General features: G+C 37.7%; 1 protein-coding gene across 2 annotated transcripts in view; it reads left to right on the top strand.

Annotated features, from left to right (window-relative positions):
* Window positions 1–25,002, top strand: part of PIP4K2A (phosphatidylinositol-5-phosphate 4-kinase type 2 alpha) — a 128,593-nt gene extending 103,591 nt beyond the window's left edge. For both annotated transcript variants that reach the window (XM_075143933.1, XM_075143934.1), the window contains 6 exons: window positions 2,017–2,163; window positions 4,818–4,856; window positions 16,150–16,263; window positions 19,524–19,767; window positions 20,763–20,866; window positions 22,685–25,002. In XM_075143933.1, coding sequence (XP_075000034.1) covers window positions 2,017–2,163; window positions 4,818–4,856; window positions 16,150–16,263; window positions 19,524–19,767; window positions 20,763–20,866; window positions 22,685–22,765 — 729 coding nt within the window. In that variant the 3' untranslated portion in view covers window positions 22,766–25,002. The remainder of the gene's footprint in view (window positions 1–2,016; window positions 2,164–4,817; window positions 4,857–16,149; window positions 16,264–19,523; window positions 19,768–20,762; window positions 20,867–22,684) is intronic.
* The last annotated feature ends 1,288 nt before the right edge of the window (window positions 25,003–26,290 follow it).

The raw sequence follows: 26,290 nt of genomic DNA, 5'->3' as shown, positions 1-26,290 counted from the left end.
TAGGGATTAGTATTTTAAACAAGTTTTCTGTAACCTCAGCATTAATAGCTCTAATTTCACTTTATGATCGGCTTTCTAAGAGAAACTACTGATGGTCAAAATGAGCTATGTGTCCTGTAACACGTTATAACTGCTTTGTGAGGTTCATAACAGCCCTATGATTGAAAATCCTCCAATTCAAGAACTCCAACTTAAAACTTCTGCATCTGTTAAACACAGAAGTTTTCTCAGGTGCAAACTGATCAATCTTTGTACACTGCTCAGGACTGACATTGCTTTTGTGGCCTTTTACTGTCAAACTTCTTTGTATTTTGGGGCATACAATCATATTTCCGTCCTAAGGTTCTGATTTGCATTCACTGAGCCTCTGCAGCGGCTTAAGATGTTTTGCCCATCCATAGGCAGTTTGAGCTTAAAAATGCTTCACTGTGAAATGGCACAACTGCATCATGATTACGTGTTCTCTGCTTCAGAGCTTGTAACCTCCAGTACAGCTGCAGGGCAGACAGAAAGGAGTGTTACAGCTCAAACTGTGCCAGTAAGATTCAACAGAGCTCGTGTGTCAGAGTTGTTAGTCAAAATTATTTTCCATTCACAGTCAACAATTTCCATCTTTGTTGTTCATTCCCTTGGTTTCTTGCTGGATAGGATTGTTTTCAGGACTCTTAAATCTTTCTATTTTTATTTTGCCATTTAAAAAAGGAAAGTCTGTATGTGATGTGTGCAGATTCCAGTATAAAGTTAGTGAGAGAAATTCCTTAAAATTAGCAGAGGAGCCCAAAATTGCAAAATCTCCAGGGTTCCAAGAGCTTTGTTATATTATTTGTTACCAAATACAAACTACCTTTGTTAAACAATTCAAAAAGCTTATTCAATTAACTTGTTCTAAAATCTCCTGTATTTTAGAATAATGTGTTTCTAATAACCAGGTCACTCTGGCACAAAAGAAACAGCAGCTTCAGTATTCAACGAACATTTAAAAGCTGATCTGCTTTAAAAGCTGGCTGTTGGTTAGTTTTCATGTTTCCTATTTGGGGCTTGAATGTTTAAATTTTCTCCAAGTTCCTCTGTTTGAGACTTGGTAATAATAGAAAGAGGAAAGCTGGTGAGTCCTTTTCTGGTTTGCATCATTGTGGCTTAACTTTTCCTTGGTTCCACAAAATATGAGTGGATGTGTTTGAGTTGGTTTTAGGATTAATACAGTTTGGGCATTTTTATTCTGGGAACAAATATTCATTTGTCAATAGTTCTTGTCATCAGTGTAGTCTGTACTTTTTCTGCTTCCTCCAGTAGTCTTTCCAATAGAAATTCGAACTATTAGTTGTGAGGCTTAAGGTTTCAGGTGCAGGTGGCAAATCTTTTCAAGGTTAATAGCCCATTTGTAATGGAATATGGTGACTTAAGGAAATACAATGATTCGTAAATAAAAAAATACAGGGATCTTGCGCTTCACTGCTCAACTCTATTGACCCTGAAATGCAACCATCACGTGGGAACTAGGAGAAAGTTGGTGATAATAAATAATACCCCTTGCTGGTGACAGCACCATAAATGTTCATCATAATAAACAAATATTGAGAATGGAGAAACATACAAATTAAATATAATCTGGGACAACAGAGTACAAAATACAGCAGTGTGATGGTTCGAAAAAATATTTGTTTTTTGACATCAGTACCAATTACGTTATCTGCGTTGGGTGTGCTCTTTGGACCATAAAAGTGGAAAGGTGTGTCAAATGGAGCCTGCTCTTTCTATAGAGATTGTCTATAGAAGTGAAGAGTTATAAGCTAAAGAGTTCAAGATTTGAATTTTTAAACGCTGGCCTAAAAGCAGGATAACCTCCTGATGAAGGGGTTTGGTTTGCTATGATTTTTTTGAAGGTTTGTCTCCATACGAATATATGTTCAGCAAATAAATGTGTTGTTTCTGGGTGTTTTATCTTTAAAAATGTATAAATATATATTTATAAATATGTATCCATCCTCATTTCTGTTTTTTCTTTTGCTCCTGCAGTTTATTGTGGAGTGTCATGGGAATACACTTCTTCCCCAGTTTTTGGGCATGTACCGGCTTACTGTTGATGGAGTTGAAGTATATATGATTGTTACAAGAAATGTGTTCAGCCATCGTTTATCTGTTTATAGAAAATATGATTTAAAGGTGAGAAATAACTGCTGATGAAATAACTGACAAAGTAGCTGAAAATCTTTACTATAAATGTTAGATTATGCTGCTGCTTGAATATTGCTCAGAATTTTAATTAATTTTAAATTGTGTTATGTAAGAGCCAGCATTAACTGGTTTACTTCTGTATCTAGGTTTAGCAAAACTGAAGGATGATTTTAGAGAAATTGTACAAATTTATTTGTACTGGAGCAATTTAACCGGGTATGTTTGCTAAATGTAACTAATGGTTAAAGGTAAAACCCTTCACGAAAATACAATAATAATTCTGCTTCCTATAGGTTTTTATCAACATTATGAAAAGCCACAGCTGATTCTGCAGAGAGCTTTTATAAAATAACTAAATATCATCATCATTTAAACCAATAAAATGCTACTAACAAAGTACATCATTACTACAAAAGCTTCGTATTTCATTCTATATTTTAAAAATAATTCAAGTAAAAAGGAGAAGATTCTTAAAAAACAAAATTTCTGTTGCTTTTATCATAAGGTGTGTTTTAGTTTTGTTTCAGAACATTTATCTGCTCATTGTAATTTTGCCAATAGTTAATAGACAGCGCTTACAACGAATGCCCAAAATACAGTCTTAGTCTTTCTACCTAAGGGATTGTATTTTAATTTCCTCCATAAAGTCTCCCCTTAGAAACCTCCTTCTTTCTAATACATTTAATTTCTATGTGTTGAACCACTAAGTGCATCTGTAAACTTGTTTTAAGATGTTTATTTAGCATTCTATATTAAGGGATTTGTAATGCTACGTACTGCACCATCCTTTCCTACTGTCAGGTATCTACCTAGCAATTGGTTAGATAGTTGACTGAACATGATTTATAAGAACTGATTTCCAGATTGTCAACAATTGACTTTTTGGTATTTAGTATTATTGGCAGCAGAGCTTACCTGAGAAAGATATTTTTTTAATTTGAGAGAACTCTATGTGTTTTAGAGCATCATAATGTCCAGATGCATTAAAAAAGGGATGAAGGCACAACACAAAGAAACATAAATGATATACAGTATGTTCTTAGCATTAGCGTCAAAAGCTCTTGCTATTATTTACCTCTGTGAATGCTTCTGTACTCTATTCAGTTTGTCCAGCTGGATAGAATTGCTTTAAAGATAAACTTCTCTTGCAATTTAAATTTAACATCAATATCATATTATTCTTCAAAACAAACTCCTTCACTGAGCAGATTTATAGTGACACTGCATATATTATAAATCACTTTTTCTTGATTTTCATTGCTACAGCATCTGTGGTTGTAGGTTCAGAGTCCTTTTTCGTACATGAATATTTTTGACACCAGCTTAGAGCTCACTTGTAGCACAAGTCTCTACCTGTGTAGATACTGAGAAAAAGAGACCATAGGTCAGCATAGGATTTCAAAGGTATTTTCGTGGCCACTGAGATATTTTATTAAAATTACTTCAATGTCAAATCAGCTATCTCCCTAATTTTTACTGTTGTAAATCCACTTTTTTCCTTCCAGTTTGGTTTTCAGCTGATCTTTTTTCAGGCCCGATAGTCTGTTGGAGCACAGAATACAACATAAAAGGTGTATCATCAGTAAACCAAAATGTCAGACTTTTACCAGGTTTTATTATCAGTTAACAATATAATGCAATGAAATCCCTGCTTGCTGGGCCACACATAATAACTAAGACATACTGTCCCATTTATCTTTTCTCTCCATCCTTTCTGAGTTTCTCTCTGAACACAGAATAAAACATGGTATAAAAAGATGTGGCTGGGAATCCTCATGTTCTTTAAACTTGTATGACTCCAGTCCAGCACTTCTTTACAATGTACACCTTCCAACAAACGATAGAACTCTTTTACCTATCTTTCAATGTACAGTTATCGTGTTTGTAGTTACTATTTCTTGCAGTGCTATTATGTGATAAACAAACGCTGGGTACTTAAAGGTGTGGTCCTGCTCCAAGAAATTTGCAAGGAAATATATACAGCCATTTTTTTTGTCACCTCCAGCTTATTCAGAAAACACCATATTGCCTACTAGTTTTAAGTTAAAAAATAAATTTTAAAAAATAATAATTTAAATATCCAAAGTGTCTTTGGCAAGCACTGTAAATCTTGTGTATCCACAGTTGGTCTCATCTCTTCTTTTGACTTCATGTTGCTGTGAGGTGCTTTGTTCTTGTTTGTACTTTGTGATCTTTTAAATATTTTTATGTGTTTATACTGTGTGACATCCTTTTCAAACGTTTATTACATATTTCCAAACAGTTATATAGAATAGGCTATTCCATAACTATACAGCTAAATTGGCACAAAAAGATGAGAAGTCTGCCAAGCAAACTGAACTTCCAGGATGATAGTCTCAAAATGAGGATGAGACATGAGGAAGAAGCTCCAGCAGTCAGGAGGACAATAGATGTAGAGCATTTGAGGATTTAATCCATCTTTCTTCTCTCATGATACATCTTCTTCAAGGGGTTGCAACAGCTTGGCGGCCGTGGGCATTCTACCTACTGTATCACCTTTCTTTAAAACAGCTCTCAAGTTCAGAAGGATGCAGTTCATCCGCTTTTTGACCTGTTATCGTAACATTTTCAAATTAGTTTCTGACATATGCACATTTTTAGATCCATTTTTTCTGTTTCAGGGCTCTACTGTGGCTCGAGAAGCCAGTGACAAAGAAAAGGTATGGTGCATTTCTGTTTCTTTTTCAGTTACCTAACCTGCTAGCTAGTCTCAGGACAAACATAACCAGTGCTGTCCTGCCCCTTTTCTTTGTTTTCTGTCATTCTCCCCTCTTGAGTTCTACCTTTTTCCCTCCTTTATCTTTCCTCGATTTTCTGCAGACCTTTGAATATTGGTTTGCAGTGGTGTTGAGATTTCAGAGGTAAGTGAGCCAATCCTCTACCTCCTCCTTTTCCTTTTTTCTCTTCTCTTCTTAGTTTCTTCAGGGCCTGCCCCGTGGTAGGAAAACATCAGGACTTTCTTCTCTTCCCTCCTGCTTCTTCATCTTCTTTATCTTGCTCTTTAATATTGAGATTTATGGATACTCCATGTCAGTTAATGGAATGATGTGACATGGCACCACTTCTAAAGTGAATGCAAAGATGAACCAAACCTTGAATTGTGAGAACCTTTGGGTATGTAAAGCTCATACAAACGAGCAAACAACTGACTTAGATGTACATGTAGCTATAATGAGAGGCAGTCTCCCTCAAATTCTGGGCTGAAACTTTGCTCTAAAAGAAAATTGATCTCTTTGTTTTTCTCAATCTCCAACTTCAGTTCATTTGGAAAATGTTCTCAAAATCAACATTTCTCTGAGGTTTCAGTGAAATAGCCTGATGGCACTTTAGGAGAGGTTTGTCTAAAGATTGAAGGTGGCATATAGTCTCCATCATCTAAGACTTCTTAGATTTCGAAATTTGGGTGAAGTCTAGGAACCCATGACCCGTGTTTTCTTAATTTTTCCAAGCACATTCCTTCTGAATTAGCATAAGATCATTCAGCAATTCACTTAAAAGACTTCGTTTTATGTTGTCCCCAAATTCCATTCAGATCATTTGTTTTTCTCCTAAGCGTTAGTTGTACCATACCTGCCCCTCTGAGTCTTCTACAGATCACACAACTGCACTAAGGAGTAAGGGACATGCAGTAGCTGTCAGTCCTACAGTTCTCGCTGCATGAAAAACTCTGTACGAATTTTTTCCACTTCATCTTAAGGTATTACCGAACACTTACAATTCTTCTTCCAGCATTAGGCAACTACCATGCCCCAAATGCCAACTGCAGTTACAGTAGTCAGCATTAGCTCTCTTTTGCTGTACCGGGCCCTCAAGATCATGTCTTGAATGGTCTCTGTTCTTTCTTTGTGGTCTATTTTTGTTCTGTTTAGTAGCACAACTCTAGTGTTTTTAAAGCAGAGGGATTAACCCTTCGGTGTCTTACAAACAATACCCAGTGTCATTGAAAACAGCTGCTGGTAGTACTAAAATAATCAGATAGAAATGAGGAGGGAAAATTATTTGGATGGGACTACTTCAGGTTGCAACATTAATGCTTGGAATAGTAATGTAAAATTTAACAATATTACATATATTCAGCTATACAGGAGCTGGATATATATATGGATATTTAGTGCAGTGGTTTTGAACAGTTTTAGCAATATATCTCATAATAATAAATAGATTAATAATAGTACACACGTACTGTAGTTAATACGTTGAATGAGAACCTAAGTTGAAACAAAGTTGTGTAGTTTTGTATAACTGTATACTACAATTATTCTCCAAATTTAATGTGAAATTATAACCTCAGTAAGGCCAATAACAAAAATTCCTATCAACTTCAACACATCTAGAACCTCCCCTTTTATTTTGAGTACTTCTATGAAAGAAATGTAAAAGAAACTGGTCCCTCAAGTTCTTCTTCTGCTCTTTTAACTCTCACACATTATTTTCTTTTCAAAGGAGTTTGATTTCTTGGAGACAGAACTACCCTAAGCTTATTGATGTTGCAAACAGACGGTCTGAGGCTGTTAGACCAGCCTTCTGTTACTCATCGTTCCCCTCAAAACGTCAGTGCAGTGCAGCAGGGAAGCCACAAGCTAGCATTCAGAACAAACATTTCTAAGAAAAGGGATTAATTGAGTAGACTTCTAAGTTCATAGAGGGAACCTCATTTTACAAACACTTTAAGAAAGACTTTTAGGGATTCGAGCAAGGGAAAAATAATATTTTCCTTATTACATGTTTTTTGTCTTAAGCTTTGGAGTCTGCTGTTTGATTTGAAAGGGTCAGAAGAATACACTTCTGCGTGTCTGTATTGTAGGTGTTCAGAACATTCGTCATCACTGCGATCTGAATCTCCTGCAGTAGGCACTAGAACTGCAGTGGTTTACTCATCAAAAGTACTCAAGTGTTTCTAACGCACAGTTTTTAAGCTTAAATTAAAAGAGGGTTGTGTATTTATACAAATGGACAAGGAAAGTTTGTTTTTGAAACTCTGAGCAGTGCTAAAGACTTGCTATCATGAGATGTGTCTCTGCACGTGTGGCACTAATTTCAGGACTTTTAGGACAGTGTTGACATAAGTGTGTAAATGGTCTGTTATTCGTAACTGGCAAGTGAGAGCCCTGTAGCATGGCTTTTCACTTCCATTTTCACTTAAGTAGATGTCACTATTTCAAACTTTTTGTTTGTTGTCTTCTGTGGGAATCTCAAGCCAATCTTAAAGATGTTAAAACGCCTGGAAAATTTTTAGCTTGAAAAGGAAAAAAAAAAAGGCATTTTAGCAAATGCTCTGAAGAGATTTTGGCGTCTCCTATGTTAGAAGAAATTGCTCTGAATGATTAAACAAAACCAGACAATCTCAAATACTTGGCTGGTGTAGTAACTTATTAGCTAATTTTTAGCCAGAGGCAAGTTAAATCATCAATTTATTAATATCGCCCTGAAATAACATTAATAATAATAGAATTTCAATTAGTGGCAGCATTATCTAATTACTTATTATAAAGATATCCACTGCTATTCACATCTGAAAAACAGAAAAGTAATAAAAGACAGGAAGCTTTTGGTGCTAAAATGTACAGCTAAAATGTCTGGCAATGCTGTAGTTTTTAAATGGGCTTTTAAGTAATTCATATTTAATTTCAAATGCCAATATTCAAGTAATCAAACGGTTTTCAGAATATTGAGCATAATATGTTAGCTTCTCTTAAAGCTGCAGAAGCCAGAAAACAGAAGAGCAAGTCTTTTAATCACATTCTAATGCAGACTGCAAATTTTTATAAATTGCTTTGAAATGGCAAACTTGGCTAAAATTACTATGTTTTTGAATCTTTTCCCTATCGAACTACTCTTTTCTTATTTACTCAGTTAATAAAGAAGAGGCAATTATGCAGAAAGATTTAATGGACTATAAAATAAGAAATCAGGAAGAAAAAGTATTTTTCTGCTTTAGTTTTGTAGTGTAAAATAGGTATTAGTATTCAAACATTTTTTTTAAATCAGTTTTTAGGAAGAAAAGCTGGCTGGAATGACTTTGAGAATGTTACTTTTCTGTCCTGTTTTCAGTTTATCTCCTGTTTGACTGTCTTCAACTGTTTAATATCCTAACATACTGATGAGAAGTTCTGAAACTGTCATTTCAATATTTTGTGATAATCAGTGCGGAGACAAGCTCCATCCCTTAGATTTCACCTTAACACACAATTCCTCTCATTTGCATTATAATTGATATTTTTAATAATAAAGGCATCACTTTCTTGGCAACAGGTATCATAACATGCACTTACAGATGTCTTGAATTTTAAAAGAACAGGGTGTTTCAACAGTTGTCAAATTCTGACAGCTACTCCTTTATTTTTTTTTAGGCTTCAGTTCTCTTTATTTTTTAATTTTTATTATTTTAATAGTGGGCATTTTCTACTCATTCCTTGGACAATTTTGCCCTCTTAAGTGAAACCAGGATAATGCAGAACTCCCCTGGTGGTCTGTCTGCTCACAGTTATGCTATGCTTGCAGTACGACATCAAATTAGCCGTTACAGCTAAGTCTACTTGTACTTATAAAGAACTTAAGCATGTTGCTTGTGAGTGAGCAACTGGGATGGCAATTGGAAGAAGAAAAATAAAACCTAACTGAACTGAAGCCCACCATATTTCATCTTTTTTCAGAATTTCATAGATGATTATGGTTTTTAATTAATCTAAAACTGGTTGCATTGCCACCTCTGTGGTATGTGTTGTTTCATAAATAAGCATAAATGCAGCAAAATTACAATAAATATATTTGAACAAAGGATTTTCTATTCAAGTTCCTTTTTGGAAAAAAATTGCCATAGTTGACAGCTATGTAACATCTTAGTTAAATTGTATGCAAAATACATAGCTCTGATAATTAGATTGGAAGATGCTGCTAGATGTAACAAATCACTTCTTAGCTTTACTTTTTACATTATATATTACAACATATAGTAATTAACTGATTTCTGAGAGGACAATTACAACTAAAGGAAGAAGGATTTTAATACAGGAGCTTAGCAACAAGATTATTTAGTCTCGAATTACTTTTCTTCTTTTGATGTCAATAGGTGAAACTTCATTCAAGATAGATCACCCAAACCCTGAGCTATATTTTCCTGCTCTTTTAAAATTGCTAATTTCAGAACAACATTTTTTTACTTGTTTCTTTTAGTGATTTCAATCTGCTTCATATGCCAGTCTCACACAACAGACATGTGAAGCATATCTTAGATTTCTCTGTGAAATGAATCTCAAGGTTGCATATACAGAGATTATAACTTTCAAAACATCACACCGCAATACAGCGCAAAGATGGGAATAGACGTTCAGAGTTCAGATTCCTATTTCAGTATTTAGCCTTCACGTGACACCAACCCCATTATTGTTTTTCAAAACAAATCACTAGTTTGCCTTTGTTTGTTTAGGGTTTTTTTTTTGTTTAAAAGTCTGTTTTCCATATGTTAAAAGAATTAAAAAAAATAAAAGGGCAACTTTGTCTTGTATTTTATATGTTGCATGTTCATTTTGCAGCCGGAAGACATTAACCCTAGGGATAATTCTAGATGCATTTCCCTGAGCATTGAAAAGATGTATAGTTACTATTTTGGTACATTCTCAAATTCTTAATCCATCTATGATGTCCTGTACAATTTTTTTTGTCCTACAAAAATGCCTGTTATACTGGGTAAAACCATTCCAGTGTTCCCTCTCAAACCCCATTTTGGAGTTACAGCTCTATTTCCATTGCCATTTACAGTGCTGTGATGGCAAGTGGAGCTGCAGACTCTTGTTTGGTTAGAAACCCCTGTCTAGGACAAGGCAAATGGTACAACAAAAGTTTGGACCCATCTGCCATAACTACTGGAGGGAAGAAGCTGCAGTCTTCAGACTTCCAAAGGAAGCTCTAGTTATTCTTCCATTTTGTAGATCTAGTGGCTCCAGACTTTTGACTCAGTTCAAAAACAACCTGGGATAAATTATTGCAAACTATATTTAGCATAATATCTTTTTTCAAAAATACTGCCTTCCATATATACTGGTGAGCCCAGTCAGTCTAAAGTTAATCCAACTTAGTTAATTTTTTTAAAAAAAAGGTGTATGTGAGCCATTCACTGTGAGAAGAAGCCCAGGGTGTGGAATTTCACTCTTGGCAGATGTTTTATACCATTTTCGAAAGTTATAAACTGTAAGCCAAATTTTGCCATGATTAGCTGTGTGAATAATGTGACTTGTGGCCAGTTCCAAACAAACAATAAGACTGCTATGGAACATTTCTCCTACAACCTAATTGCCTTTGTTAGGTGAGAAAATGCTGCCAGATTGTGAAGACAATTAGTCTTTTTCTTTTTTCAGTCCAAGACTTACTCTGAAACTTAACTGTCCTACAGCTGTGTTAGCAAGCTTCTTCCAAACTGTTGGCATTAATGTTAGCCGTGATCATTATTTTTGGTCATGATGCACAAAAATCCCTTGGGGGAAAAAAAATTGCTAATATTCATTTCAACACATTAGGATAGGATGCTGAATTGAGATGTGTTAAGAAATCTGCAAAAACTATTTCCATGTTCATCTAGAAATAAAACTTAACCTGGTTCTTACCTTTCAAGATTTTTTTTTCCCCAAAAACCAATGTCAGTGGGCTGTTTCACCATAATTTTAGGTTTTGAATCAGGCTTTATGCATTCTGTCATCTTAGTCAAAGAAATCTTTATTTCTTTTCAGCCTTTTCAAAGGCAGTGAAATCTTCTGCCATTAAAATTCTCTGTGACCATGGCAAACTTTGGAATGCAAACCTGAAGTGTGCAAATAACATGCTTTTTCAATAAATAAATACTTCATATTTGTAAAATGTATTGTGCCTTTCTTGCATCTTTAAGTAGGGGATTAAAAACGATGGAGATGGTTCAGAAAGAAAATCTATTATTAATTTAGTGGAAGTAGTTAGATGTTCATCTCCTGTGCAGCTCTTAAAATATTTAGTTCTTTAATGATAGTAATATGTTCATTATAATGAATTACAGTCTAGGAGAATCTTTTTCCAACGAGGATTTTGCTTCATTGGAAATATTTGAGACTTCATTAAAAATTAACCATATCAATTATTTCATTAAAGCAAAGTCTCAGTTTTTTCATTCAGATAGTGTTTTAAACTGCCACAATGTGGTTTTCTTTGTATTTATTTATTTCAGTGCATAAGAAGAAAATGTACACATTAGGATTTTTCAACATGAACAAATACATTATTAATTTTAAATAACTATGAGAGCCCCTCCTAGTCGCATATTTCATAGGTTTTAATTCTGAAATTCACATATCAATTTTAAGACATGAATTTCAGTTAAAGCACTACTAGAATTGCTACTAGTGCTGGCTCTCATTAGTAATATTTGGGACTGCAACAGTATCCTAGGGGTATTCAGCTTTAAATAAATAGGGAGAATGATATTGCCTAGCACACCAAAAAAAAGCTTTGTCTAATAACACTTAGAAAGAGGGAATAGAATAAGCTGGGAGGCATCATACAAATAATGTGGTGAGGACAACCACTGGCACATAGCTTTTTAGCCTCAGTTTCTTATATGGGACCCACTGCTTTTACTTCTTCCTTTTTCTTCGCGTGCCTCGGTACTGGCTTTTAATTTATGTGGTTCTGCACTTGCCAAGTCTTCACAGCTACGGGCATTTGAGTGAAGAAAAATGACCTCAGATAAAAACCCTCAGAGGGATTATTGAGGACTGGGGGAGCCTGCACACGAGGCAGCAAGGAGTCTGGCTTTTTGGGAGAGCTGATTCACTGCCCTGAATGTCCTTGGGAGTACCCCTTGGGTCTTGTGATGGCAGGCAAGAAATGCAGCTGTGTCAGCTTTGCTAGCTCACTTTTATTAAAAATAGATTACAGACAAGGTGAAAGTGGAGTATGGCACCTGCACGACTGGCTTACCAGCTCTAGCATCTTCCAAAAAAGACATTGCTTGTAATTTAAGTTTATTTTTACTGAAGATAGGACTGTCTTCAGTGGAGAAGCGTGCTTCCCCCTCCCACCGCCCGCCGGGTCTGACTGGCTGATGCCGTGCTGTGCAGGAAGTCTGTGGCAGAGTCTAGAGATGAACCTGCGTCTCAGCATCTTAACCACAAGCACATCCTTCCTCTTCACTCATCCCCCAGCTTTAAACAGCATTAATAGGGGTTTTTTTCAGTGTTAATGGGTTTGTTTTACTTTAACTTCTGCCGAGTTTAATAACTAACTTGGATATACTAGGTGGAAAGATAATCTGAGGATTTTTTTTTTGTGACTTTGGGCTAGAAATGAAGGGAGCTTGGTTTCCTGCATTCTTTTCATTATTGTTTCATCTTAAATTAATTTCTCCAAATCTCCTCTCCATTCTTAAGCATCCCACGCACTGGATTCCATCCTCCAGTGTTGGCAACATCCCTGGATCTGCAGGCCCGCCTCTGCAGAATTAGCCCTCATCCATGGGACAGTTTGCTCGATTGTGTATGATAATCTCTACAGCTGTTAGTCTGAAATGCTTATCTGATGTTTCCCCTATTCATTTGCATCCTAAACCACTTACTGAGTAGGCCAGAAGAAAATTGATGGATGCTGTGCTGTCATATTGTAGTGAACAATTCATTGTGAGCTTCAAGAAGTGTCTAACGTCATCTTCAAGTAAAGCAGCAGAGCACTGCAGGATGACTCCTCTGCGGAAGGAGTCTGGGATGGATGAGTGGTTATAGCTCCATCTCAGCTGTGTGCGGTTTTTTCCTTTCATTTCAAATTAAACTAGAGGGTCTCTATTAGAGCGTATTTTAGTATATCAGAATGTTCTAGATGCAACACAGTAATAATTCAGAGTAGCCAGACTAGGACCTTATTTTTTTCCAGAGTTCACATGTGTCAGGATGCAATGGATTTAACATGGATTCATAACTATTAAAATGTTACTAATTGCTTAAGTGTTGAGTAGTTATTGGAAGAGAAGGGTCACTTTTCTAAACAAAAGCAGCATTGCAGGATCTTGAGCAATTCGCAAATTCCAGGTCCAAAAAATAAATTTGGACAGTTGGGGAACTGAGTATTTTGGCCACTTCTGTGCACAGCCCAATAGCAAAAAGAACTTTTGGCCATTGTGAAGATCTGTAAGGGCAGTTCAGGGTCTGCTATGATGCTCACATTTTAATGCTGTGCATTCCAATGTGTACATTTTGGAGAAGAGAAAAGAACCTCTGAGATTCTTTTCCTTACTGCATCATAGAAAGAAAATAAATTTTATGAAAAATACTGTCTCCAGTAAGATTATAAGCAATGTCTGATTAATTAAACTTATGGAGGACATTCCAGTAGGCTGATGTTGGCTGCCTTTTATTCCTAGCAGAAGGACTTTCAGATTAAGGGGAAATTATTTTATTCGAAGTACCCATTAAGTTCATGGTCATTGAGGGCTGCAGCACTTGGTTGTTCTGCAACATTTTCTTTGTGAAGAAAACCTGGTCTTCCCTACTATTTATTAAAGGTGGGGGGCAGGGAAAAAGGCGGTTCATTGCTCTTAATGGGCCAATTTTTTAAAGGCTCTGATGGCAGAAGCTACTATTGCTTATAGTTTGCTTGACCAAATACCCTGAAGGAACTGCTTTTTTGTTTGTTTTGTTGGGTTGCTGGCTTTTTTTAAGTAAACTTCCAGTCACTGCCCTCTGAAAACAGAGCCTGTTTGAGGGGTCTTAGTACTTACTGAGGGAGCTGGCGGAGGAGCTTGCCGAGCCGCTCTCCATCATTTACCAACAGTCCTGGTTAACTGGGGAGGTCCCAGACGACTGGAGGCTCGCCAGTGTGACGCCGATCTATAAGAAGGGCCGGAGGGAGGATCCGGGGAACTACAGGCCGGTCAGCCTGACCTCGGTGCCGGGGAAGATTATGGAGCGGTTCGTCTTGAGGGTGCTCACGAGCCATGTCCGGGACAACCAGGGGATCAGGCCCAGCCAGCACGGGTTCATGGAAGGCAGGTCCTGCTTGACCAACCTGATCTCCTTCTATGACCAGGTGACCTGCCTAGTGGATGAGGGAAAGGCTGTGGATGTGGTCTACCTGGACTTCAGTAAAGCCTTTGACACTGTCTCCCACAGCATTCTCCTAGAGAAGCTGGCGGCTCACGGCCTAGACAGGTGCCCTCTTTGCTGGGTAAAAAACTGGCTGGACGGCCGAGCCCAGAGAGTTGTGGTGAACGGAGTTAAATCCAGTTGGCGGCCAGTCACAAGCGGTGTTCCCCAGGGCTCAGTGCTGGGGCCGGTGCTGTTCAATATCTTTATCAATGATCTGGAGGAGGGGATCGAGTGCTCCCTCAGTCAGTTTGCAGACGACACCAAGCTGGGCGGGAGTGTTGATCTGCTCAAGGGTAGGAAGGCTCTGCAGAGGGACCTGGACAGGCTGGATCGATGGGCTGAGGCCAACTGTATGAGGTTCAACAAGGCCAAGTGCCGGGTTCTGCACTTGGGCCACAGCAACCCCAGGCAACGCTACAGGCTTGGGGAAGAGTGGCTGGAAAGCTGCCCAGAGGAAAAGGACCTGGGGGTGCTGGTTGACAGCCGGCTGAACATGAGCCGGCAGTGTGCCCAGGTGGCCAAGAAGGCCAATGGCATCCTGGCCTGTATCAGAAATAGTGTGGCCAGCAGGAGTAGGGATGTGATCGTGCCCCTGTACTCGGCACTGGTGAGGCCGCACCTCGAATCCTGTGTTCAGTTTTGGGCCCCTCACCACAAGAAGGACATTGAGGTGCTGGAGCGTGTCCAGAGAAGGGCAACGAAGCTGGTGAAGGGCCTGGAGCACAAGTCTTGTGAGGAGCGGCTGAGGGAACTGGGGTTGTTTAGCCTGGAGAAGAGGAGGCTCAGGGGAGACCTCATCGCACTCTACAACTACCTGAAAGGAGGTTGTAGCGAGGTGGGTGTTGGTCTCTTCTGCCAAGTAACAAGTGATAGGACGAGAGGAAATGGCCTCAAGTTGCGCCAAGGGAGGTTTAGATTGGACATTAGGAGAAATTTCTTTACTGAAAGAGTGGTCAGGCCTTGGAACAGGCTGCCCAGGGAAGTGGTGGAGTCACCATCCCTGGAGGTATTTAAAAGACATGTAGCTGAGGCCCTTAGGGGCATGGTTTAGTGGACATGGTATGTTGGGTTGACGGTTGGACTCGATGATCTTAGAGGTCTTTTCCAACCTGTATGATTCTATGATTCTACTGAAACCAGTGGTTAGTTACTCTGTCTGCGCTGGTCATGTGAAAGTTTCTAGCTTTCCTTAATGCTGTTGCAAATCACTTTGTGGGAGAGTTAAAGATGAAGATAATCAGCTAATGCTCCAACATCAAGAATGTTTAATTACTTATTTAAAAGGCAGTGGTCTTCTCTGACATTTACCACTTCTAAGCAGCATTACATAATTCATGTTCACTTGATGCTTTTTAAATAATTATTTGATGTTAGGCACTCATAAACATTCACAGAAGCTCTGTAAAATGCAATCCAATCTGACTTCATCTCTAAGATCTGATGCAATAGCACTTTGTTACGAGGTATAGATTGTGTTTCGACTTCACTTATTGCCAGTCACTTTGACAAACGACATCTTGGAAGAAGCTCAATGCAAATCAAGGTTCGATGCAAATCAACTATTGAGTATGAGATTTTGTCTTAGCTACATTTGCTGCGTGCCCAGTAAACGTATACCTTCTAGGCCATTGACAGGAGGGATAAACTAAGTAAATGGCTCCGTGGGTGCAGTGACGGCGAGCTGTGTGCAATGGAGGTGCCTCTGCTTCCCCCGGAGCGGCGGCTCGGCAGTGCCCTCTCGGGCGCAGGGGAGCTCCGGAGGCACCGCTGCTGGCGGGGGGGCCACGCTGGGCCAGCAGCTTCACCACACTCCTCTTTGCAATCCCGCTCTTACAGGAGTTTTCGTTTATTTTAGGCCAAAGAACTGCCGACGTTCAAAGACAATGATTTTATTAATGATGGCCAGAAGATTCATATTGATGAGAATAACAAAAAGATATTCCTTGAGAAACTCAAAAAAGATGTTGAGGTAAGAATGTGCCTGTTCGGTTATATGTGATTAAAATGTGCGGCAAATTACAGATAGCCCAGGAAATCATACCTGTAATTCATTAAATGAAAACACTTGTTTTTAAGACTGTTTTAAATGAAACACAATTTAAACTTTCAGGAGTTGATCACTGCTTTTGCTGATGTGATAAATGGCTTGCTGCCATAGCTGGTTGCCATACATTGTCCCTGCCTTGATGATGTGATGTTAAAATGATGGTACTTAGTACGTAAGCGCTTTACAAGCCTAGTACTTCCAAATGCCCCCAAAAAAGAGGTGAGTATTGTGAGTTGTATTTTACAGGCGGAGGTACACCAGAGCTGAGGCCATACACGGACTGTGGTCCGTAACAGAGAATGTAGCATTCCCTACACGGAGCCATGCATGTTCTATTTGTTTCATATTAGTAATCCAGTTTTAAATCATCCTTAGTATTGCAACAGTAGAGTGCTTCAGAAATTTGTATACAGCAGTTGGAATCATTATCTTAATGCAGTCTTCTCGTATAAATTTGTAATTGGCTGAATATAGACAATACTTAATAGAAAAGTCTTAATATGTGAATTTAATGTAATATTTTATTATAACTGATTTAGTTCAGCAAATAAAAGAAAATAAATATTGGGCTAACTAGTTCATACAGCTTGACTTTAGTTTCCATAATTGAAAATTTTCACTAAACACAGTACTTTGCAATCCCTATCCTTGGAGCCTAAAATCTGTTTTCCTTGTTGGAAGAGATCTGATAGCAAAATGTGTCTGTGACTTAATAAGACTTTCAGCTGCTTATATCAAAATGGCTCTGTGAATTGACTTGTCTAGTTCTTCAGATCTACATCTCAGTAGTTACATAAAACAAAACACTCTAACTTTAGAATTCACCCAATAATTTGCTTTTGAGGAAATCTAATTTCCACTCATAATAACCATGAGAAATTTGTAGTGATCATAATTATGAAAACATAAATTGATATTTTGTGAAATATCAATGTGTGAAATATCAATTTTATATTTAAAATATTGCGCTAGCAATGTCACAGTTCTAGAGATAAGTTTATTTGGGCTTAAGTTTTGTGCTCATTTAACATGTATTGGTGTTGCTACTAACGCTTTTACAGTAAGTAGGTTGCAGACAAGATCTTAAGTATGTGCAAGGAATGTGGAAGATACTTTATCACCCCAGAAAGTGGATTGTGTGCAATCTTCTGCATCATTTACTGGATTGTGAATATAATGGCAGATTCCAGATCATGTCTTGAGAGGCTATCTTTTATGGTTTTGAAATATATACAGAGCATTGTTAAATATCCATGTAAACCACTAGTGTGAAGTGATCTGGCACTTGATTTTAACAACGGCAAGCTGTTCTTTAACCTTGTTTTTCTTTTATTGGTTCTTCTGCCCTTGTTAGATAACTGATAGTATACACTTTGTACCCGATGTGTAAACACTCACATTTCACTACAATGAAAAGAAATGCACGACACTTAGCATATGATTATCTTATCACACAGTATTTATAGTTAAACATCTTATGAAGTAGTATTCTAAACTATGTGACTTTATATCCATTCTTGTTTGTCATTAAGTAAGTTTTGTTTCTTTTTATATTTCTCTCATAATTGAGTCTTATGTCCCCTTCCTGTGTTCAAACAGACAAATATCTGTTACTGCTGATTTGATGTCCTCTTGTCTATTTTCCTGCCTCCTCATTCCACTGAAAATGTCCTGAGAAAAAGCACATAAGGATATTTTTTCCATATTAAATCAGGTGATCTTTTCCTTGTGCTTATCTCCCTAAGTCTTTTTGCTGTCAGCAGCAGCACACTTTATTTCCAAGAGCCGTTCTCTTCTAATTCACAGTTCACTCTTTTTCCCAAGAGTCTGTCCTCTTTTGTGCTTTTTTGTATGATTATTGGTAGATTTTTCTCCTGTCTCTCTCAGTATTTATCAAGTACCTAATGATATGCCTGGAGTCTTTCCAGTCCATCACCTTTGGCCAGTCTCATCAGTTCTTCTTGTATGTCATTGTACATCATCTCTTCAAACTTAGATCTCTTCTAGTCCTGTGAAGAGTCTTTTGCTTTATTATATTTAAATTATTAGAAACCAGTTTCTTCTTTCTTCTTAAAACCTCTTCTTAATCTCACAATATTTCTTCTAGCATTTGAATTTGCAATCAGAGATTTGTTATCTCTGATTCCTTTCTTTTCTCAGAATCAGGATTTTGACAAACTGTAGTTTCTCATTTCCTAGTATTTTATACTCATCTCTTTCGTCTATTCCAAAGTCTGGCTTAAATCCCTTCTTCTCTCGTCTGCTCTAACTTCCTTTTTATAACCATTTAGAGTTTCTAAAAACTGAAACAATTTGTATTTTCAGCCTCTTTCTCTGCATACCATAAGCAAGGGCTCCACAAGTTCAAAATCGCAGTATTGCTTTTTGGCTGCAGCACAGCTCTGCCATGCCTACCCCTCACCCCTGGGAAGTGTTTATCCCATCTTCCTGCTTTTATACCTTCCTTATTTCCATCCTCCTCTCTTTCTGCCTTATCCTGTTCCCCTCAACTAAAATAACACTTTGTCTATACATAAAGTGTATTCATCTTTCAGTTTTCTAAAAACTCCTATCCTCAGTCTTTGTTCAAAACCACCCTTTCATTCACAGTCGTGTTTTGCTTATGTGATTTAAATTGTGAGCCTGTCACTGTGAAGAGAATATAGTATCATTTCATGTCTTCATGGCGTAAAACTTCCCTACTTTCCACTGCAAGAATATTTAAACATTTTTTCATCATTCTTTAATAAGGCTTAAAAGGGAGTGAGGGGGCGGATTTAGCACCAGATTGTAGCACGCCTGATAGCACAGAGGCTGGTCTGGACATTGAGCGGTGACAGTCAATTAGGATAGCCCTAATTGAAACACGAGTCAGGAGTGACAGTCATCAGCTCACACAGGCACTGGTCTTCACTACAGGAAAAATCATTTTGCCCTGAGGATTTGGGAGAGTGGCCTACAGCTTTTTATAATACAAGTTGCAAGTGACCTGTGTGCTGTTACTACATCTTAATAAATTCCACTATCTCTCTGCTAGCTTTATCTCTTAATCCTCCCTTTTGCTCCCTCTTAGAAGTGCCTGTTTTTCTCAACTGATGACATCTTTGTGTAACTTCTCCTGTTTGTAAGTGGAGCTTACATTTTTCAGTGATATTGATAAATTGCTTATTATCACTTTCTAGTTCCTTGCTCAGTTAAAACTCATGGACTACAGTTTGCTGGTTGGAATTCATGATGTTGAAAGAGCTGAACAGGAAGAAGTAGAGTGTGAAGAGAATGATGGAGAAGAGGAAGGTGAAAGTGATGGGACGCACCCCATTGGAACCCCTCCAGACAGTCCAGGAAACACACTGAACAGCTCACTGCCTTTGGCTCCAGGGGAATTTGATCCAGCTATTGATGTTTATGGAATAAAATCCCATGAAAGTAAGCAGTAATAAATATTTTTATGTTAAGATGTTTTGATTCTTACACCAGAATCCTAAAGTCTTCGCAACGAAATAAAGGCAAAGTTAAACTGCAAAATATAAATTCACTCTGCGGAAGAGGAAATTAGTTGCTCGTTGGTGCAGCAGAAAGCAGAAGACACCTATAATGCTCAGCATTGTTATGAACGTATTTCTTAAACATTGCGATGTGTGGGGATGCAGTCAAATAATTCACCTACTACACAATCAAATTGTATACTGGCTTAGCTATTCAGATACAGCAGTTCTCAGTTAATTGATGGGTTTTTTCATCCCTTTCAGGAAATCTAGTATCTATAATTGTTCTTTTCCTGGCAGGTAAGATAACACTGTTAAAAACAGTCTAGAAAGAATGAGAAAAGCAGCATTCCAAGTTATATTTCACTTTTTTGGTAGCTTTTTGAAAATTTGTGCACTCATACCTAATTTCTGTGTTCCAGCTAAGTCATCAGAAGGAGCATGTAAGAAGCCTGAAACTGGGTTTAATGTTAGTGTGTAAAACTAAGTATAACTAGTTACCCGTGGCTGTTCAAGACAGGAAAGTTATCTTTTTTTTTTCTTTAGCATTTACATGGATAAATACATGTTTTGATTCATAAAGAAAATATGATCTTGTTTGTTGACGCAGAAGCATTACCTTTCATATAAAACTTCATAGTTTTTCCACAAAGGAAAATGAAATCCACATTACTTTAAGTGAGCAATAATTCCTATTTCTGTATGCTGGTGTTTTATTTTACACTCATTTAGAGAGTTTTGCATTATATATGAGTGCAGTTAAACTCTCAATTAAGGACAGCTTGAGCCTGTGGTCTTTACAGATCTGTGATTCTGGCTGATATTAACCTGTCTAAGCTGCTGATTGAGCCTTATAAAGTCCCTTTGTTAGAAGAAGGACTCATGATTAAGATGTCTCAAAAGTCATTCTTATTGCCATGTGTTTGCCATTTGCAGATGCACCTAGGAAGGAAGTATACTTTATGGCCATTATTGACATTCTTACTCATTATGATGCAAAAAAGAAAGCTGCCCATGCTGCAAAAACGGTAAAGCATGGGGTAAGTATCTGGGTTGGTTTTTTCCTCTGATTCCACTTATACTTCTCCATTTTTCTTGTCAGGAAATCTAGGGAAAGGGGAAATAGATCAGAATTTTTTCAGTTTTTTTTATAGTTTAATATGTAATACGAAAGTACAGAGTAACTGCTACACTTTACATACTGAGAGTAGAACTCCCTTTTCAGCTGTACACATAGCTTTCTTACCCATAAAGAACTCTAGTGCGATGCCTTTTTAGGACTTTGTCCTAAATTTGTGAGATACATCTTATTCTTGCAAACAAAGCTGTTCACCAGACACCTATATTAGTATACAGCTCTGTGAAAGCTGTTGTGAATCTTATTTCAGATGCAGGGCCCTGGTGATGGTTTCATTATTTGGTACAGCCTGTTGAAAGTTAATTCTTCAGCATATAACATGGCTCACTTGATAAGACCTCTTAAAAAAAAAGAAGTATGGTTTGCAAAATTAAGAGTAAAATGTATGTATTAAATTCTTGGAGACCATTAAGTGAAGGCTTCTGTTTGACTGCCATGAATTTCTTTATTTTGACTGAACTTGCTGCTTAGCAGCAGACACCAAAGAATCATGGTGGAGCAGCCTAGTCTTCCAGAATTACGATTTATATCTACCGTTATCACTCCTATGGTGATTTAAGGTTCAAATTTCATAAACTTTTTAAAAAGAGCATAATCATTCATGAGGCTAAAATCCCTCCTCTGTCTAAGTATCTAAAGGATCAGGGCATGGGGCGGGGAGTTAAGCAAAGGGCTCAGGGCTTTTTAGTTTACAGTAGAGAGTGATGTGGAATGCTCAGCAATAAGCCCTGCACAGGCCTGTAGAAGGTATTTGTTGTCTCTCTCAAGCAATGCTCTCATTACTCTCTCTCTGCTCTCAGAGCAGCTAAAAGTTGATGCAGACCATATGCAGCCATTGTCTGGCAATTATTAATGAACTTTGAATGTAGCAGACTTTAAAAACTCACACTTCTGGCTTAAATAAGAAATAGAAATATGTTGTAAATATCAACTATGATTATTAAAGCTGACTGTGATTAGAACTTACTACAGAACATTACTTTCGTACAATGATTTTGTTTATTTTGCTGTCTCCATCGTGAGCCACCTGACACTGAAGTTTGTTCATTAATTGCATGCATGCCATTTTCCCCTCTTGTAAAACGGGAAAAATATAAATACCAATGTGGCCTAAGGCTCTGAAAACCTCGAATAAAAATATGAATGGAATTGTGACTTCATTGAAATAGCAATTGTACAGCTTATTCAGTGAGTCCAGATTTAAATGCATATATGTTGAAAAAATGTTAGTGATTGTTACCATACATTGCAAACCAGGTTATTTAGCATTCAGATAGCAATATACATTACACAAGTATTGACACGCCAGTTCTGAGTATGATAATTTAGTCTTCTCTATATGAAGACACTGCTCCTCAACGACCAGAATCTGTTGATGAATCAGTGGGTAGTATGGTTATGTATGCAGTAGAAATTATATAGGAGACTGAAGTACAATGAAAGTTCAGAGAAGTAAGGATAGTAAAGAGAATACGTTTCAGAAATGAAAGATGGGTGTCCTACAGTTATGGTGGTGAGTACCAAGTATCATTGTACTCGTGTGAAGCCTAAAAAGGCATTAGTAAGATTCTGCTTGAGGGCCATTACAATTTGTGTTTCTAGTGTCTGGTTCTGAGACTGCACATAAAATTCACTGAGTAGGTAACGCTCTCGGTGACGAAGCATGAAATAAAACGCTGGTTCTTCCTTCTTTCCCCTCCCCTCCCAATTCTCTGTCTAGGCTGGTGCAGAAATTTCAACTGTTAATCCCGAACAGTATTCAAAGCGCTTCTTGGACTTTATTGCCAACATCTTGACGTAACCTATCATGTTACATAGGACAGACACGAGACCTGGGGACAGCAGCAGTGGCTACAAGTGTAGGGAAAAAAAGGAACTCAGAGAAGCGCTCATCTTGCAGAAAGCAACCCCTTTGTTTACATCTGCTGGCAAAGATGACTGAAGTGGGGTGGAGTACTCGCTTTAACAGCTGCCTGATATTCCCAGCATAGTTCTAGCTATTTCTGACTCTTTCGTGTGTGCAAAAAAAAAAAAATTAAAATAAATTAAATAAATGGAACAGCTTACTCAGAGTGCACTGTGACAGTAATACTCTGACGCTACCAGCTGAAACAGAATAAATGAGCAAAGAGGGGTGGGGTGGGGGTGGGGAAGAGTAAATGCATGTTAAATCTACAATATTGGTATCAAATTGTAAACTGTGGATCAGTTTATTTTTTGAACTAAAAAGATACATGACAGTATTCTTCATGATGATGATGGTGACGATGATAATAAAAACCTTACTGCAAATGTTACACTTACACCCTGCACACTGGCACTCCTTAAGAAAGCAGCTGCAACAGCCCTTGGTGCCGGAGGCTTTTCCCATTTGGTTCCTAGCAGTTGGGATTTTTCCTTTTTTTCCTCCCTCTCCCGTTTTTGTCTTCTTTTCAGCACATTGCAACAGGAAGTTCTGCTTCTCAGACATCTGAGAGCCAGCGTCTCTTATCTTACAAAGAGCTAACGTAATTCCTGCTATGTGTACATTTTTGCTACAGTAAACTTATGTTAAGGGAAAACTTTGCTTATTTCACTTTGTTACCTGAAGTTTTCATTTGTTTTATATTCTTGCAATATAGGAACTAATAATGTTACAAGTGGAAAAAAAGCTTATCTGAAGAAGCGCATAGTTTTGGGCAATAGTAGCTCCATCTTTCACCCATCGTGAAAGATGTGCACACTGATAGAAATTCCATTCCCTTGTAATTTACTGGGAATTTGAAGTTTAAATGCTTATGTTGTACTGTTGAAACAGCGGTATTTTGTTATAGATTATCCCTCTAAAAATGAACCTGAATTTTACTGTTTACATTATTAGGAAAGCAGGGATATTTCTGAATTTCAGAGCTGTGTACAATATATGACTTTTGAGTTTACATGTAAAGTTATTTTGCAGTACAAATGAAGTAATGTTCGTCATCTTCCAAGGTGTAATGTGCAGTAGTGTACTAAAGTGAATGTCCCGCTCACCTCCGTGATAGACTCTTTTACAATAAAATGAGAAAGGATATTTCAGAGGGATTTTTCCCAAGGTCGTCTTTTAGCATCAAAATGACCTGTCCTACCATTTACTCAAGTTTGATTGTATAGTACATTGCCTAAAACTGTGCTGATCATGTTTAACTTGTTTAAAATTTTTAAACAACATTGTATTTCTTCTCTTCTTGTCTTTTTCCCTGAAAGACTCCATGCTTGAAAGAGACAAATTTACATATGCTTAAAAGTTTATCTACTTACACACTGTGCTAAAGCTGTGCCTTTAAAATTTCTTTATTGAAATTGTTAGATTTTTTAGGCAATGTAAGAGAAGTCAAACCCTCCCCGTCATCGTTTATAACTCAAATCAGGAGTGCCAGCATGCCTTCTCCATACCTAATGTCAGTGCTGTTAAGCCTGCAACTGTGCATAACGTACGTAGTGGTTTACTTCAGAAGAGCCTATACAATAGCAACCCATTACACTCTCTTCAGCGGCCAAAGGCAATACTATCCCTGTTGCTGTGTACTAATTTTTTTCTCCTTTCCCCGACCTTTCCTACAGGATTTTTTGTTACGTTTGACTTAGTGATGTCCGCAGCACTGTAATGTATGTGTATACTTTTGTATTGTATGTATTTAAATAAGTTGGTACTGTGGCTTGATATTTTTTTGTCCTCTCCCTGTATACCCCAGTTGTCTACATTCTCACCCAAGTTTCATTTTCTGAAGCATGCTGTGGCTTCTTAAAGTATGAGGCCACAGGGAGACCCTGAAGTAAAAATGAGGTACACATACTTGGAGTACATACTTAATTGCGGCCGAGTGTACATTTTTAGACAAATTTAGACGTTTATGGCAAAGCATTCTTTTTGTTTGTGTAGCAGTTTTGTCACTCATTCTTCTTGATAAACTGTTTATTTGGACAGGGCAAGGAAGACTCATTATTGTATATGTTAGTGCTTAGATTACACTCCAAACATGAGCAAGGCTTTATAAAATAAAGCACTTTGATGACTCACTAGGTAAATCCTTTCTTCTTGTGTTTCAGCTATGGTTTTGATCTCTTACAGATGAATTTTGGATGTTAAAATGAATGTGTAGCCTATATCGCAAAGGAAAAAACAAGAAGAAACTAAAAACTCTCTTTAGATTTCACCCTGCTTCTTCCATGCTTACTTTAAGTGGCTTGAAACATTTAGCCTTTGGGTTTTTGGGCTTAGGCTGTGCTCTGAGAGCAAATACTGAGGTTTATAATTGACAATTCTATGGACTAAATCCTAATATTACTACAAAAACAGGAAGATCGTCCACAATAGTTAATTGATAGAAGGATTGGCAGAACTTTGTTAACATGTGTAAGATCTTACACCAAACCAGTTATTTAAAAAGTACTTGGGAATAAGCCCAAGTAATTCATGGGGAGGAGGGAGGGCTTTCTGATCTAGAATTTCAAGGCTTTGATTGTCAGGGCTTTCAGCGCATGATACAGCCTGTGCCGCACATCATGGGCAAATGGCAGAAAAGTGTCTTTTTGTCTTTATTCTGACTCATTTTTAATTCTCTTAATACATTTGTCACTTTTCCGTTCCTTTCAGTTTATTGCACAGAGGTAGCAAGACAATATTCTCAGCAATATTTTTATCAGTAAAATACACATGACAGAATTAATGATAAAGTAGACATTCCCCACAGGGAAGATGGTTGAGGAGCTATTCTATTAAAAGTAGGTGAAGTGGTAGGGAGGGGAGAGATTCAGCTCTTAATTACTCGCTTAATGATGTCTCTAGTATTAATCTAAGCCTGCACTTCACACAGCTGCTCCAGCTGCTTAGGGTTTAGTATGAACGTGGTGCTCAAGGAATGCTGTTCACGTTACGTGAACAGGTTAGCCAAGGTGGACAGCAGGCTCCCTGTCTGGTTCCCAGTGCATGCCACTCAAACCACCTACCATGCCCTCTGAACAGGCTGCTAAATTCTTGAGCTGCTTTTATAATACAGATGCGCATGGGTTGTTGGGAGGTAATTTCATAGTGCCACCTCCCTCACAACATAAAATGAAAGCTTCTAATATACAAAACCAGCCCAATGTGCCAGATCTAAAAACCTGCTCCAGTTCTCCTGCTCCAACAAACTATTCAACAGCTGAAGTGTTAGTTAGGCTTTCCTTTCTTTTTTCCTAAGACTTCTGGACATGCTCGGATTTAACTTTCCAGTAAGTATATTACATTTAAGTTTTAAGCCAGCCCTGTCTTTTGAAGCAATGGTTTAGTGGAATTACTCCTGCAGTCCCCTACAGCACTATTCTC

Source organism: Calonectris borealis, chromosome 2 (genome assembly GCF_964195595.1).
Source record: "Calonectris borealis chromosome 2, bCalBor7.hap1.2, whole genome shotgun sequence".
NCBI classification, from domain to species: domain Eukaryota; kingdom Metazoa; phylum Chordata; class Aves; order Procellariiformes; family Procellariidae; genus Calonectris; species Calonectris borealis.
This window is presented reverse-complemented; position numbering and strand designations above follow the sequence as displayed.